Source organism: Pimephales promelas, chromosome 8 (assembly GCF_988280905.1).
Source record: "Pimephales promelas chromosome 8, fPimPro1.hap1.1, whole genome shotgun sequence".
In the NCBI taxonomy this organism is placed as follows: Eukaryota; Metazoa; Chordata; class Actinopteri; order Cypriniformes; family Leuciscidae; genus Pimephales; species Pimephales promelas.
In genome coordinates, this window is record NC_142776.1 from 30,042,892 (window position 1) to 30,059,460 (window position 16,569).

Genomic DNA, 16,569 nt, shown 5'->3' on the forward strand with positions numbered 1-16,569 from the left:
ATATAATATAATATAATATAATATAAGCTCTATCTCTGAAGTGACTTTTTGTTTTGGCCAGACGCCACAAATCCCTCTAAGTTTCAATGCTTCTCCTATAAACCACCTGGCTCTGTTCTGTTCTACAATACTTTTTACAATCTAGTAACTCAATGAAATTCCTTCATCTTTTACATATTTTCATCCTGCTGAATATCCTGTTGCACTCAGATATACAACATCACATTATGGAAGTCAAATGGGTTGCAAAAGTCATTTCAATTTGACTCGAGCGTAAATCTTATTTAGAGGCTATTAACAAGCTGACAAGCTATTAAATGCCATTAGTTAGGTATTGTCACAACCATGCATTGTACAGCTCATATTCACTTACCCTATAGTCACTGGCAGTAACATAGAAGATCGGCTGGAAAGCCAGCCAGATTATGCACGTGGTGTACATGGTGAAGCCGATGAACTTGGCTTCATTGAAGTTCTCTGGGCACTTTCGAGTCTTAAAGGCGTAAAATGTACAGAGGATGATGAGGACACAGTTGTAGGTTAAAGACATCAGCATGCTAGAATCCTTGCTGTTGCACTTCAATGTCACCACGTCTCTTCTTTCAGGACTGACCTCCTTTCTCACCCCTGGAGCCTCAACCAGAAGCCAGACCACAACCACCAGGAGCTGACAAGAAATCAGACCAGCACAGATGGCCACCTGTGAAGCTGGACTGATGAACCTCGGCCTTTGAGCTCCATCCTTGACGCCGTTGAAAATCCGAGCGATGCGGTTGGTCTTGGTCAGCAACGCCGAGTAGCAAACGGCGAAGGAAGTGCCCAGGCCGAGCCGCCGTAACGTGCACACTACGGCAGAGGGTTTGCTGATGTAGATGAAGGTCATGCAATAGCAAAGGAGGACACCTAACAGAAGAATATAGGAAAGTTCGCGTCCGCTTGCTTTCACCACCGGGGTCTCATTGTTCTTTATGAAGAGGCCGATGACAAAGAGCGTGCAGAGCATGCCAAGGCAAGAGATGGTGACCGGCCCAATAGCCCAAGCGTCCTCCCAATGAATGTACTCTTCTGGTAAGTTGTAGCAGCCCGTGAGATTGTCCAGAGGCCATAGTCCGAAGCCACAATCCGCACAGGTGAATTCGTCCTGGAGGTACTGGTAGGGCTGGCAGGGAATGCAAATCCAACAGCAAACGTCACCGGGCTGCATGCTCTTTATTTCGTTTTTCCTACATGGGTCGCTGCATTGGGATGTGGGCACCACTTGGCTTTCCCAAGGAATCAAGCTTGTGTTCAGACTTAAATCCCGAGCCCAATATCCCACTTTCCTATAGACATAGCCATCATTCTCTTTGTGATAATGGAAGATGTTGTAGCGGCCCAGACTGTCTCCATAAGCATCAAAGTGAACGTTGTTTTCTGTATCTGCGGGGCGAAATGGAGCTGCGGACACAAAGGGCAAATGATAAACATAATTTATTTACATTCTTGGCAACAGATAAAAAGATATTTTACAGCAGCAAAGTGTTTTTCTTTGTGAGCAGAACATGTCCAACCCAGAAAGGCCGTCTTTTGTGAGTCCACCCTACTTTCTTCAGCATTCTGCCCTCACTATTTTACATTAGGTTTTAGATGCAGTGGACTCAGGTGCGAATGGTTCATTTACATAATGGAAGTCAGGCGGTTGATACATCGCCTGGTTTCTATGATGTAATTTGTCATTCTTGGAAGAACATAAAAATGAAACATAACAAAGAAATAGATGAAGAATAGCTATAGGAACTCGACAGACTGCCATCAGTTCCCTAATACAAGCAATTGACCACTCGGCACAGACATTTAATACATCCCTGCTTGTACTTGTTTCAATCATTTGGAAGTTAGCAAGGGGTTAATGAGGCTAATGCATGTAATAAAACACTTGTTTGTAATAAAACACACTGTGCACAGGTCATGTGTTGGATTCATGCATTCGTGTAATCTATTTTACAGCAGCAGTTTTCCCCTGAGGGAAACTTCCTAGATCCATTTATCTTTCAAATTGATTTCTTTTACTAAACAAAGAGCAGACATACATTTATTAAGATATACTGATAAAAAAATAGTGTTTGTGTTGAGATTTAAACTACTAGATAAGTGCAATGTTTTAACTTTATTCCTTGCATGCTATAGTGATAAAATGAAAATAAGCTAGATCCCAGGATTCAAAATGATTAAAAACTGCATATGGTCATCCATAAATATAATAATAGCTAAATCAACTAAAAAGGATGTTGAAATTGTTGGACTTATATATTGTTTAGATTTTTTTTATTTACAATTTTTTTATAATATGTGTGTGTGTGTGTACTGTATGTACTGTATATATGGAAATTGTCATATTTAATGTTGGCGCATCACAGTCAGTAGAGATATAAGACAAAGGTATAAGCACTATAATTGAAGATTTTGGTAAATATTTACTTGGTGATTATATTTTATTCTGTTCCTTGCACAAATCTATTGAAATATATTGGAAATACAGGACCAAGTCACATGGACCATCCTTATTATAGTTTTATGGTGCTGTTTAGTCTTTTCTGCTTTTGTTTTCATAGAAGAAAAAATCCTATTGAATTGAAATGACACGAAGGTGAGTTAATAACAGGGTTCAATTTTTGGCTGAACTACCTCTGAATATAAAGTGAACATAAATGAATAATCTAAAACTCACAGTCAAAATTGATCTTCAGGATGTAGTCCTTGTACAGCTTTTTTCCGTTCACTGGTTTCATGGCACTGCAGAGTTTGGTGGTATTTGAGCACAGTGCTTGTCTCATGTTGTGAAGGGCATGGGCCATAGCGTAGACAGCATTGACCACAAACATGATCTTGGACTCCTGCTCGAATTTGCCGTCCCGGAGAGAATATTTCCCGCAATTAATGTCGTGCAGGCTACACTGAAAGCGGTTTTCCCAGAACTCTCTGAACCAGGGGTTACGTGTGTTGTTGTAAGGATTGAGGTTTGTGAAGTACGTCGCGAATTCAGGGATCGGATAGGACGCCAACTCAATGGTGAAAGCTCCATCCGCTACATTCTCGCTCCCTCTCACCACACTCTCCTGCGCCCCCCAGCCATCGCTGGCCACCCAGATGAAGGAGACGTTCATGCGCTTCGCTGCAACCAAGAGCTCTCTTGCGTCTTCACTTCTGGTGAAGAGGATCACCACTTTAGCGTTGGACTTCTGCAGCAGAGACCTGATTACTCCATCGTAACTGAATCGGTCCATGGAGCGACTGACCTTGGCAGACGTGGCGATGCAGATTTGCAAAGCCCGGGCCTCTTGCTGAAAGGCGTCGATACCCGTCTCGCCGTAATCGCCCTCTGAGGCAACGGTGGAGACGTACGTCCAGTTGAAATAGCGTAGGATCTCAGCAATGGCTTTGGCTTGGTAGAAGTCTGGGGGTACAGTCCGGGCAAAGTAATCATAACGGGATTTGTCACTCAGTTTCGCACTGGTGGAGGCATAACTGATCTGAGGAATCTGGAAAAGACGCAGGAGATTGGCCACCTGCAAAAGGACAAATGAAAAACGGTGATGAAAAACTACTGAAGTGTGTAAATGGCCACACTATTTCACTGTGATTCATGAGTGTTGGCTGTCAGTATAATTCTCATAAACGGCGTGATCAAAATGAAGTTTTTTTAGAGCCTGCATGCAACCCTGTGGGTTTTCATGGTCAGCACAGTTTTGACTCAGAGTTAAGATTTGAATTTCAAATAAATGCTGTTCTTTTGAACGTCATATTCATCAAATGATCCTGAAAAAGTGCATCATGGTTTCAACAGAAATTTTAAGCCACACAACTGTTTTCAATATAGATCATGAGAAATGCTTCTTGAGCAACATATGAGCATACTACTGTAGAAAAATGTCTGAAGGATCATATGACACTGACTGAAGACTGGAGTAATGGCTGCTAAAAATTAATCTTTGCCATCACAAGAATAAAATACAGTACATTTTAAAATGTTATTTTAAATTGAAATAATGTTTCACAATATTACAGTTTTGATCAATATTGAATACACACATTTATAATACTTACTGTACTTATGACTAAACTGATTCAAATTAACGTAATTCAGAGATAAACCATTTTTATCTTTCAGTGTTGTCACAGTTACTGTGTTTGCCATATGTGTATACACAAAAATAATTTATGTACATTCATCTGCATTTACAGAAAACATTGAAAATGACAGATAAAAAAAAAACTGTAGTTAGGTCTGTCCCTTATGTCTATGAGAAAGTAATTCCTCTGAAAACACAAATTATGACAGATATAACCACACAGTTATAACCACACTTAGCATGAAGTGTCTCACCCTTGTCACTTGTCTCTTCTCTGAGAACCCTATTAGCAACACTTCACATTTCCATTTTCACAATAAAATAATATCATCCCAAAGAAAGGAAACTTGCAGCATCGTCAGTGGCAATTCATGCAAGAATATATTTATTTATTTTTTTACAATAAATATATTATATACAATAGAGCCTGACTGTCTTTGACCCAGGCGGTTCTTAAGGGAAAGTCAGCATGAAGATGGCAGCAGTGAATAAGAAATCTCTTCAGGATTTCTCTGTATTGTAAGTCAATATTACATTACATGCAATTGTCATCTGACCAGCATTTAGTTTATCCTGATAAGCGCTCATTGTCACAGTTGTAAACACAACTGTTGTTTCCAGGCGGTCCGTTTAAAAACGCGACTCACTCGTCTCCTTGAAATCCTGAATTCAAGATGACGACTTTGAATCTCCTGAAGTGTTTCCAATTTGTGTGCCATATACATCAGACATTCATCCAGCGGTCCGTGGGAGTGATGTCTAGACCGGGACTAATGTATCCCTAACAAATCCCTTACTAAATATCATTATAAGTAGAATCACAAACTAAATATGTGAACAGTAAAATGAAGCAATTACTGACCACTGTTTTGTTGGAATAAAGATATTAAGCACCAAGGCCACAACCAGCTCTTCACATCCTCCAGACTCAAGACTAGCTTTCTCCTTCAAACAAAAGGCAATAAATTATTAATGTAACTGCCTTTCCTCATGTACTTTCACTTAAACGGCCACTTACTACCTAAGAAAAAATACTACATGCCTGCTATGATGTCAGTAATATTTCCATTGCACACTGCCCTACTTATTGTAAGTGCTGTACCTCAAGAACGCACAAGAGCAATTTTCATGTCATTCTGTGGTTACTAATGCATGGCAGTCTGTTTTCTGTCAATATTAATGTCACTTTTGACTATGTGGTACTGCTGGGGTCAGCTCAGCTGGTCATTAGCGCAATATAAATCACAACAGGGTGATCAAGTGCTTAAATTTAAATGACTGCTCGCCTAATAAATTAAAATGTGGTCATTATATATTGATTTGAAATGATTTTAATTCATTTTTATATCTTTCATGGACTGTGTATTGTAAGGACAAATTAAATATAGTCCATTCCCAACTAATAAAAATATGCTCTATGAACATTTAGCTAACATACCCATTAAGTTATGAAAATGTAATTTCGGAATGTTCTCTGAACATTAAAACTGACCTTTAATAAATCACAAAAAAAAAAAAAAAAAATCCTGGTTATGCAAACATTCATTTTTTATCTTTTTAACATTAATTTTGAATCTGAACATTCTGAAACAAGTTGTAATATTTAAATAAAAAAAACATTAGATTAACATCCATCTAAAATGTTTTACCCGAAAAGCACGTCATGACTAAAATAAAAACAACATTTTTGTGATAATTAAATTGAATTAACATTAGATAAGATGTGTATTAATGTTAATAGGTGACACCAGAATTATGTTATACATATATTAGCCATAACCTTCATAAAACTCTCACTCTCTGTAATGCATAGCATAATGACATATAGATTCAATCATCTCATATATAGGAATTTCCAGGGGCATTTTTTTTTACAATTCTCAGAGAGACGCAATATGAAAAGTTCAGCATACATTTTTCATATCTGTTGCTATAGAAACAAGTTAGGTTGAATACGAAATGGTGCCTTTGAGAAGCAGAGGTTAATGTTGTTACTTTGATTCCCCAGAGGTTTCCTACCTCACTTTGAGATCAGCCTCTCTTACGATTCAATGTCATATAACATTAACTTAAACTAAAACCCTCCTTCTTTGTCAAGTCGAGACTATCTGTGCATATCAGACGACAGCTGCCAGGTTTTCCCTCATATCCTCTAGATTGACACACCTATACTTTGAGGCCAAATTGCAGGATTTGAGGAAAAAACACAAGCAACATATTTATTTAAAGCTGCAGTCTACAATTTTCCTCTTTGTCGCCATCTCTGTTCAAAATCTGCAATTGCATTTATTCGTGCAAATTTCAACTTTACGTGAGTTGTGCCTCGGCATGGAATAACACAGTCTCATCCCAAAAAGTCATATAACTGACGTCTTGGGACGTTTTTTTGACCGTACGTCAATATCCGCCTTTTTAGGGCCCCCTTAAACGTTGGTAGATGGCGATCCCGGGCCGTCATACAACTGACGCTTTACCTTTAACGTCAGTTAGGTGACGGGTTAGGTTTAGGGTTAAGTTTAGGTCTGGGGTAGAGTTAGGATCCCATAACCTCATCTACCGACGTTTAAGGGGGCCCTAAAAAGGCGAATATTGACGTATGGTCAAAAGACGTCCCAAAACGTCAGTTATATGACGTCTTGGGATGAGACCGGGTTGCATGGAACAGTGCAGATGAATCCGATGTTTTGAGGAGAATGTGAGGCTGTCAGTCACTGCGCCGGTGTGGATGCTGGCATTCGCAATCATAGATTATACTTTTTGGAAATATGACCAACATAAGAGTTTTTACCGTAAAAAGTCATCTGAACAAGTAAGTAACATCCACTTTTGTTCTGACAACAGTGGAGTTAACTCGCGAGTTAACTATGACATTAATGCGATTAATCGCAATTAAATATTTTAATCGTTTGGCAGTATTGATTTATCGCATTAATGTCGTAGTTAACTCGCGATTAATCGCAATTAATTGCACATTTTTATCTATTCTAAATGTCTCTTGATTTCTTTTTGTCCCATTATTTTTTTCTCATTTTAATGCTCTTATCAACATGGTAAAGTGGATCGGCTTGTTTCAAATTGCTTCAAATAACTTTATTTTTTAGACTTCTTGAAAAATGTAATACGATTATAAGACTTGATATGTTACGCAGAGTCGCCACTCAAGAAAAATTCTTAAGGATTTTTCTATATTTTAAAAAATCAAAAAAGACAAAAAAAAAACTTTTTTTGCAATATTGATCTTGCAATAGCTCCTGTCTCCCCTATATACACCGTATAACAAATAGAAACTTCCTCCATCATTTTCCAATTTTTTTCTGGGTAAAGTGAATCCATATATAGGAATTTGTGCGACAAGCGAAGTTGTTTTACACAGCGGGAACACCCTAAGCCTGTGTACGGACTGGAGCTTTAATATTATTAATGGTTAAAATTAAGCAATATAACATGTATAAAAGTAGATATAACTTCATCGGTGTTGCAGAAATATACCCAGAGACTATCAGTAATTATCTAAATTATAGTCATGCAAATCACCTCTTAATTATAGTTCATTTTCTAATTTGCTTCTAAATTAGATTTAATAGCAGTCTTGTATTAATTAGCCAGCGTTGTACAATCGCTGCCATCAGTCTGAAGTGCATGCAGGTGCTCATATATTTATTTATTACAGTTCAGGATTGTTGCTTCTGCCTGATGACATTCTAAAAGCTGCCAAACACAATAAGATGATTTTCACCAAGCCAGTCTTTTAGCATACAGTACAACCTGATAAATAGCAAGGATCCAGCATACAAAGAAGTTACAGTACAAACTATTTAAAGGATAAAGGACCGTGTTTAAACAAAAAATGTATGGGATAGCATGGAAAATCATTAATGTCCAGAGCACAAATGATGTGGGACGAGTTAAACACTGCTTTATACTAAAAGGGTAACTTAAAGTATGTCAATAGCAATATTGCTTGTGTTAGCAAGTACCTTTAATAAATGAATGAGATGAAATATTAAAAAACAGATGGCAGTGCACAGACACTAAAAGATCATCAAAGGTTTCAAAATTCAAATTGGTCACAGTTATAGTACCAGCTTAATGTTCTCAACAGGAATTTCAATCATATTTTGAGGAGCATTTCAATCCAATTGATTAGCGCTGATTATCCATGGGTCGCTTCTCTATTATACCAAATGGCTTTGTGTGACTTAAACACATTAGATATGGAGCTAATGCCCTTTTTCATAATGTCATGATGCAGAGAGTCTGCCTTCGAGACACAGCCTAGGATTTAATTAAGAAAATCACCATCCACATGGATTTGCAGACAGAAGAGTAAAGTGGATTAATTATTCTAGAATGGCTTTGAACAGCATGATTTGTGTTTGACGGAAGAAGTGGACATATTGTATGTTTGTTATTTAACACATCCAGTTGTTCACATTTTCATGTCTCTATATGCCTCAATATATTGGAAAAATATTGAACTAAATTATTTAAAGGTGCAATATGTAGGATTCTACCGAACTACACTTAGGTGCTGAATATGCACAGCTGCACTACTTTCTGAACTTAAGCCAGCTCCCTTGTTTCCTGTCTGCCATTATTGGCCAAATTGATTAGTTCAGGTGTGCCTGACCTCAGTAGTCACGGCAACAATAATCAGACACACCTGAATCAAGCTTGGCCAATAATGGCAGACAGGAAACAAGGGAGCTGGCTTAAGTTCAGAAAGTAGTGCAGCTGTGCATAAAGTCACTGTTTCACTTGCTCTAACAATTACACTATCACACTAAACAGCATTTGAGTGAGTTAAATGCTGTTAGTTAGGTTGTTGTTGTTGTCTGTATGAGACTAGCAGTGAGGTTAGTGAGACTAGCATAAACCAGTTGTCCACATCTGTCGCCATGTTTACTGTGGCAGAAACATCCCGTTTTCTTTGGTTAAAATCGCAATTTTCTCATGATTTACAAATGGTTGGAAACATTGGGGATATTGTAAGTAATCAACGAAACAAAATATATAACACTGGCCTAGTGGTTTTTGGATATTTTACTGCAAAAATCTTACATATTTTACCTTTCAGATGAAAATCGAATTATTTAATTATATCACAATATCATTTTTTTTAACAACTGCAAAATAAATGTGAAATCATTTTATTATTGTAACACGTATTCTATCTTTTCCCTGTTTCATTTTGAACAAGTTTTCCATGTGATTGATTAGTTATCCCATTCAGCTGTTGCCTATCATGAATTAACTCATTGGTCTCAGTGTATTTAATCCCTGAGTTCTGTTCAGTTCATGGTCCTGTCTATGTTAGTGTTAAGGTGTGTTTGCAGCTACAGTATCTGTTTTCCTGCGTGCGTTTTCCCTGCCTGTTTTTTGAGTCAGATTGTCTGGTCAAGACAATCTCCTGAACTCCAAACTGAATGTCAGAATGGGAAAGAAAGGCAATTTAAGCAATTTTGAGCGTGGCATGGTTGTTGGTGCCAGAATCTATTTCACAATTTGCTCAGTTACTGGGATTTTCACGCACAACCATATCTAGGGTTTACAAAGAATGGTGTGAAAAGGGAAAAACATCCGGTATGAGGCAGTCCTGTGGGCGAAAATGCCTTGTTGATGCTAGAGGTCAGAGGAGAATGGGCCAACTGATTCAATCTGATAGAAGAGCAACTTTGCCTGAAATAACCACTCGTTACAACCAAGGTATGCAGCAAAGCATTTGTGAAGCCACAACACACACAACCTTGAGGCGGATTGGCTAAAACAGCAGAAGACCCCACCGGGTACCACTTATCTCCACTACAAGGAAAAAGAGGCTACAATTTGCAAGAGCTCACCCAAAATTGGACAGCTGAAGACTGGAAAAAAGTTGCCTGGTTTGATGAGCCTCGATTTCTGTTGAGATATTCAGATGGTAGAGTCAGAATTTGGCGTAAACAGAATGAGAATATGGATCCATCATGCCTTGTTACCACTGTGCAGGCTGGTGTTGGTGGTGTAATGGTTTGTGGGGGATGTTTTCTTGGCACACTTTAGGCCCCTTAGTGCTAATTGGACATCTGACCATGTCCATACCTTTATGGCCACCATGTACCCGTCCTCTAATGGCTAATTCCAGCAGGATAATACACCATGTCGCAAAGCTTGAAACATTTCAAATTGGTTTCTTGAACATGACAATGAGTTCACTGTACTAAAATGGCCCCCACAGTCACCAGATCTCAACCAAATAGAGCATCTTTGGGATGTGGTGGGATGTGGCATCCCACAAATCTCCATCAACTGCAAGATGCTATCCTACCAATATGGGCCAACATTTCAAAAGAATGCTTTCAGCACCTTGTTGAATAGATGCCACATAGAATTAAGGCAGTTCTAAAGGCGAAAGGGGGTCAAACACAGTATTACTATGGTGTTCCTAATAATCCTTAAGGTGAGTGTACATCTTGCATTTACTGATGAGCAAATGAAATCTTTCCCATAAAGACATGTTTCGGTCTGACAACGTGCTCATGTCTAATTCATTTACACAGCTGCTTAACACTGGCCTGCTGTCAGCCACTCTATCAATATACCCTCCGGACTGCCTTCATATTGAGATTTTAGAAGAGGAACGATCCAGAGGCAAAACAGAAAATCGTGACTGAAAGAAAGATAAAAGGAGGGAGAGATTACGTTGTAGCTACTGGAGCTTCTGTTCACACTAGATCCAAGCTGAGCTGGAGATAACATTGCACTATTTCCTTGGTCCAATGACTCGCGGTCTCTTTACTGAAATCCATGTTTTTGGGTTCCTTTATAATGCAGGAAACATAAGCATCAGAGCAGAGAGAGACACGCACCCTGTATTATATCTAGAAGGGTTTCAAAAACGAGAAGTAGAGCGAGAAGAGAAATAGAATGTGTATACGCACATCCAGGACCCGTCTGTTTATGGCTTAAGAATGAATTGATCCGACCGTCCATCTATTCGTTTTTGCATAGACTATCCATCTATTCTCCCACTCACTGATGCTCTTTTAACTCATGTAATGTCACACATTGTGCTTGTACTTTCACACATTCCTCTTTATAAAGCTATAGCGAACAGCACAGCACTGACTCTGACAATTTGTTCCCAAGTACAGAAAGTGTTACTATGAAATATGTATAAACAGAGCAGAGGGAAAAATTGAATCACGGTTTTGAAGAAACTCTTGCAGCTCTGAGACAGATTGGGAGAGATACAAATTCAGAAATTAAGAAATAACTCTGGGTGGTCTGCTGACAAAAAATAAATACATTCTTATTTATTTACTGTAAAATTGCTTTGGAACTTTAAAGTGAATTCAGGGTAATTGGGACACTTGTTGCCATTGAGATGATTTGGAAAAAGTGTCCCAATCAGCCTGAATTCATATGTATTGTGAAAAATGCTATTCCTCCTGAACCAAAACAACAAGCTTAAGCTGCATTCACACACCATAAGTTGGAAGAGATGGAAACCTGTTATGTTATTTTTGGAGCGGTTCATTACTCAAATTCAGGCGTTTCAATGGCAACAAATCAACGGTGAAAGGAATCTGCAGCAGTCAGGTGGTACAGGTCAGTGCTATTTAACTTGTTTGTGTTCATTATCATTGTAATGTCATGTACTTTATGACATGAGGTGGTTTAACAACGTCTCTCTTGACTGTTTAGTTTGCTCTCTGCTGTACGTGTTCATGAGTTTTGAAGGAGTGGTTTTGGAGACGTGCTGAAGGGAGGGCGGGATCTTACGCTTTTAAAGCTAGCTTGCTAATGCTAGTTTCTCAAAAAATTGTCTACTCTACTTATGTGCCCCTTCAATTTGAATGGGCATGATTCTTCTGCTTTTATAAAGATGTCATGACTTTTTCAACATGAAAAACCCATCAGTTTGTCCCAAGAGATTGTCTCATCCTGCTTTCCCATGAAAACACATTCCCACTACACATCACAAAGACACGCACATCCAAACCCGAAACTGCATTCATGCTCAATAAATAAAAACACGTTGAAAAATAAAACAATTTATACATGCAGAGCTGCCTGTGAGGAATGCAATGTAAGGATTATGATAAATACGGTGATAATGATGACAAAAAATAATATTTTTGATAATGCTGCTGACAATGATGATAAAGAATGACAGCATCGGCACTAACAACGCGAATATTAGTGACACGGAGGATGATATGAATGATGAACAAACGCTGCAGGGACATCTTTTGTGCGGCTTTTTTGCCTCTACATCAGAGGAGGTGGATTCCTCATTCGGGATTTTGAAGAGTTCGGTTGCCAGGCAACAGCTGTGAATATGTTTGGTCAGGTGGAAGTGTGACCCGGTTAGAGAGGAGAGGATCTCTCTAATGTAACTCTGATCCTTCACCCCAGCCTGACAGAATACTCTCTTGCTGCACGCTTGCTTGCTCTCTTCTAACAGGGGTCTTTACTTTCATGTGCCCTTTAGGTGGCGTCAAAGTCACTAGCCACCATCCTAGCGCTCACTCTGACAATCTCAACAAACCTTGAGTATGAGTTACAGATTAATGATTAAAATAGTCTACATGTGAACTGATTTAATGCAGCCTGTGTGACGAACAAGCAGTTCAAATCTCATTCTGATCTGAGGTTCGCAGTGAGCAGCACATCAAGTGTACACACAAAAATATTTTGGCAAAGCTGAATTTTCAGCATCATTACTCTTCAGTGTCTCGTTATTATTCAGAAATCATTCTGATATGCTGATTTGCTGCTCAAGAAACATTTCACATTATTAAAATGTTAAAAACAGTTGATATTTTTTTCTGGATTCTTTGATGAATTGAATAATCCCACTGTCAAGATCCTACTGTCCCCCATGGAAGTTTGCTTCTTGTTTCTTAAAAAAAAAAATTAAATAAAAAATTAAAAAGTAATTTTTATCTTGCAATTTTAAATTTCTTCTTGTAATTCCAAGTTTCTGACTTAATTTCTCACTCCAAGTTTATATTTCTTTATCTTTATGTCTTTATCAAAACTCAAAATTTTGTGAATTAAATCAGAATTGTAAGATATCAACTTGAAATTTGTTGTAAAAAAGTTTATATCCTGCAATTCTGACTTTTTTTCTCAGAATTGTGTGATATTAACTCACAACTGCAAGTTATAATGTCTGAACTGCGATTTTGAGGAAAAAAGTAATAACTGAGAAATAAAAAAGTCAATTACCTCACCATTACCTACAGTACCATTTTTCGTTCCGTGGCACAAACAAGCTTCCGTATAGGTCTCAAACTTTTTTGATAATTTTAGGCATTCCCACACACACAAAAAAAACATAATTTTGTTTAAAACAAGATGCTAAAATAATTGTGTAAAATTATACTTAATTAAAGTTGTTCATTCATCCATTTTATATGGGTCTTTAAACAAACAAAAAACAAAAACAAAAAAAGGGAAACCAAAAAAAAAAGATTAATGTATAAAATCTCCCAGACAGATGTGTTGAAGCATTTAAAGAGATAAACTGCTGCTCATTATGGTGCCAATAAACAATCTCTGTCATGCAGACAGAGATAATGGGACAGAGAGGGTCCTTACAGTAAATCTAATTGTCATTAAGAATGGTGAACATCACAGTCAATTGACTTTCATCTTCCTTTGCCTATCTATACTTGTGAAACGCTCAATTACCCAAGTCATTTTTTTCTTAATACTGTGGGTTTAAAAAAAAAAAAAAAACTACATTAGACTTTTATATTCCAGAGATTTCATTGCTTTGCTGATTTATCTGTTGTCAGTCTGTAAGCATTAGTGCAGGATACTGCTTCATTATTAGTCACAGAAAGCTAAGAACTCAACGAGTTAGAGAATAGAGCTGTAGTTGCCGGTATGAATTAATCACAAGCTATTCCTGAGGCTAAATGTTCCTCAGTACGATTACAGAACGCAGGCAATCAACAATTAACATGGAGCTCTGAGCATTTTCTCAGAGAGGAAGTCAACTTCTATAAGAGTATCATTCAGAGCTTTGCAGGAGCATTGAAAATTGTTGCTAAGTTGGGAGCTTTCCAAGTTAAGGTGGGAGTCTTCTAAGTTAAGCCTTCTGTCCAGTGGTATCAATCTCGGGTGGGAAATAAAAAAGTAGCTAAATCACAGGAAGGTGGTGACGTCAGCTGAATATATCACCAGAGGTGTTGTGTCCAGCAGGGCTAAAGCCAGAAAATTAATTAAGGATTCAAACAACAGACTTTTCTCACCGCTGCTGTCAGGGAAATGCTGTCGCAGCCTTGAGATCAACACAAAGAGATCCAGGTTACAACTGTAACCTATGTTCCCTGAGAACAGGGAACGAGACAATACGTCGAATGATGCTATAGGCGTTCCCCATAGCGTCATTCGACGTATTGTTGAGTTCCCTTCGAAAGGGAACGTCTCAGGTTACAACTGTAACCTATGTTCCCTGAGTACAGGGAACGAGACAATACGTCGAATGACACTATGGGGAACGCCTATAGCATCATTCGACGTATTGTTGAGCTCCCTTTGAAAGGGAACTACTTGTTGTGGTGTTCACAAAAGGTGTTTTTCAGTTGCTATGGCCTTGCTAGGTGGTTTTTAGGGGTTTCTGGGTGGTTGGTAGGTATACTGGTCCAGCTGAGTCCAAGTAGAGACTTGGGCTCAAGTGATTTCTTCAGACCATCATACATAGAGATGATATTCTAAAAGATTCTGTCTGTTACATAACCTGCCCAATGAAAAGTCTAATCACTTAGAAAAGTAAAAGTAATCTCAAAGTACAAAGTCAAATACAAAGTATATATATTTTTTGGAACGTTCTCAGAATTTCTGGCAAGGATCTCTTAAAATTACGAACAAACTCTCTTCCAGTAACATTAATAGAATATTTGTTTAAAGTTATCCAGCCTTTAATAATGTTCCTAAAAACATTGCTACATCTTTCATGGAAATGTTTGTCTTCAAATGTTTTAGTTGGATGTTCCCCTAAGTTTTTTTTTTTTTTAAATGTTCCTTGTTTTTTCAGAAGTTTCAGAAAGCATTCAAAAGTAATATTCCCAAAGTTTGCAAAAAGGACCAAATGTTCCCTTAATGTTTGCATAACCATTAAAACATTTTTTTTTTTAAAAACTGGATCCTTTAAATATTCAGAGAACATTTCTGGTTGCTGGGCTAATTCTGTTAAAGTTTAAATCAATTATCTGAAACTGAAGGAAAAGCATTGGGTGAAGAAAAACGGTCTGTGTTAAAATGAGTGCCAAGAACATTTCATGCAAACAATCAAAATTTGATGAAGGATACAAAAGATATCTGAACAAGTTCAACAAGAGAAAGCTCAACAAACAAAGCCACGATTTAAGAAATTGACAGCCTGTTCTCATCCCAAGACGTCATCTAACTGACGCTTTTGACCATACGTCAACATCAGACGTTTTAGGGTATCCTTTAAAGTCAGTTAGATGACGCTATCTAACCCTAACCTAGACGTTAAAGGGTACCCTAAAACGTCGGATGTTGACGTATGGTCAAAATCGTCAGTTAGATGACGTCTTGGGATGAGAATGTGTTGGAATTGACTATACCATGCACTAAAAGACGACTTTTTTCTTTCGCAAGTATGAGCGAAAACATGAGGTGGAACAAGACATGAAGGAAATTCGGATAAGTGAGGCATGACAAGAGTTTCATCTCATCATAATATTAAGACGAATTAATTGCATGTTCATGGGCCGTAGTTAACAGGAGTTACTGCATACTTTTAGCATCAGACGTCTCAGTTACATGCCATCTTGTGCTTTCTGTGTAGAAATGTAAATTGTAAGAGCGATATCTGTGGTACCACATATTGCGTTGTAAACCAGTCGACATCCCTTCAGCTTTGATGTGCTGTCAAGCAAGTGATATATGTTTCAGATTTAAGGTGTTGGGGCTGTGACACTTTAGAACAGCAACTCCATAAATAGCTGCCAGGCAAGGACATGCACGTTTTATGAGAAAGGCCCCAAATACCGACCTCAACCAAAATTACATCTCGTTCATCAGACTCTCTCTCTCTCTCTCTCTCTTGCCCGCTCTCATGCCCTAAAAGCTTCTTTAGGTTTACGTCTGTGCTGTCAAAGTCTGCCATTCTTATCGCTCCACAGGAGAGAACGCCAATAAAGGAGAGTGGAGTCTTAACATGAAAACCTCTAAAAGCCTGAAGCAACCTCCTGTCTGCTTCAGTCGACTCCACGCAGCTACCAGTGAGTTCACACTGCTGTCAAGCAAGTCTCACCTTAACAAGCCTGCTCTCATTTCACAGCCATACGTCTCTGAACACAAATTAAAGCTTAAAATTACAGGAATGGATGCGACTCGAGCACAGGTGTGATTTTCTATGGGGACACACTTTTCAAAATCCTGTTGGGATTTGGAACGAGTTTGCCGATTCTTTGAAAAGAGCCGGACTTCCCATCAC

At 38.3% G+C, this 16,569-nt stretch overlaps 1 protein-coding gene across 4 annotated transcripts in view; it reads right to left on the reverse strand.

Annotated features, from left to right (window-relative positions):
- The window catches only part of grm2a (glutamate receptor, metabotropic 2a), a 44,535-nt gene that overhangs the window by 6,352 nt on the left and 21,614 nt on the right, over positions 1-16,569 (reverse strand). For all 4 annotated transcript variants that reach the window (XM_089134353.1, XM_039689414.2, XM_039689416.2 and 1 more), the window contains 2 exons: positions 2,708-3,545; positions 374-1,437 (listed from right to left, as the gene is read on the reverse strand). In XM_089134353.1, the coding sequence (XP_088990479.1) occupies positions 374-1,437; positions 2,708-3,545 (1,902 nt within the window). The remainder of the gene's footprint in view (positions 1-373; positions 1,438-2,707; positions 3,546-16,569) is intronic.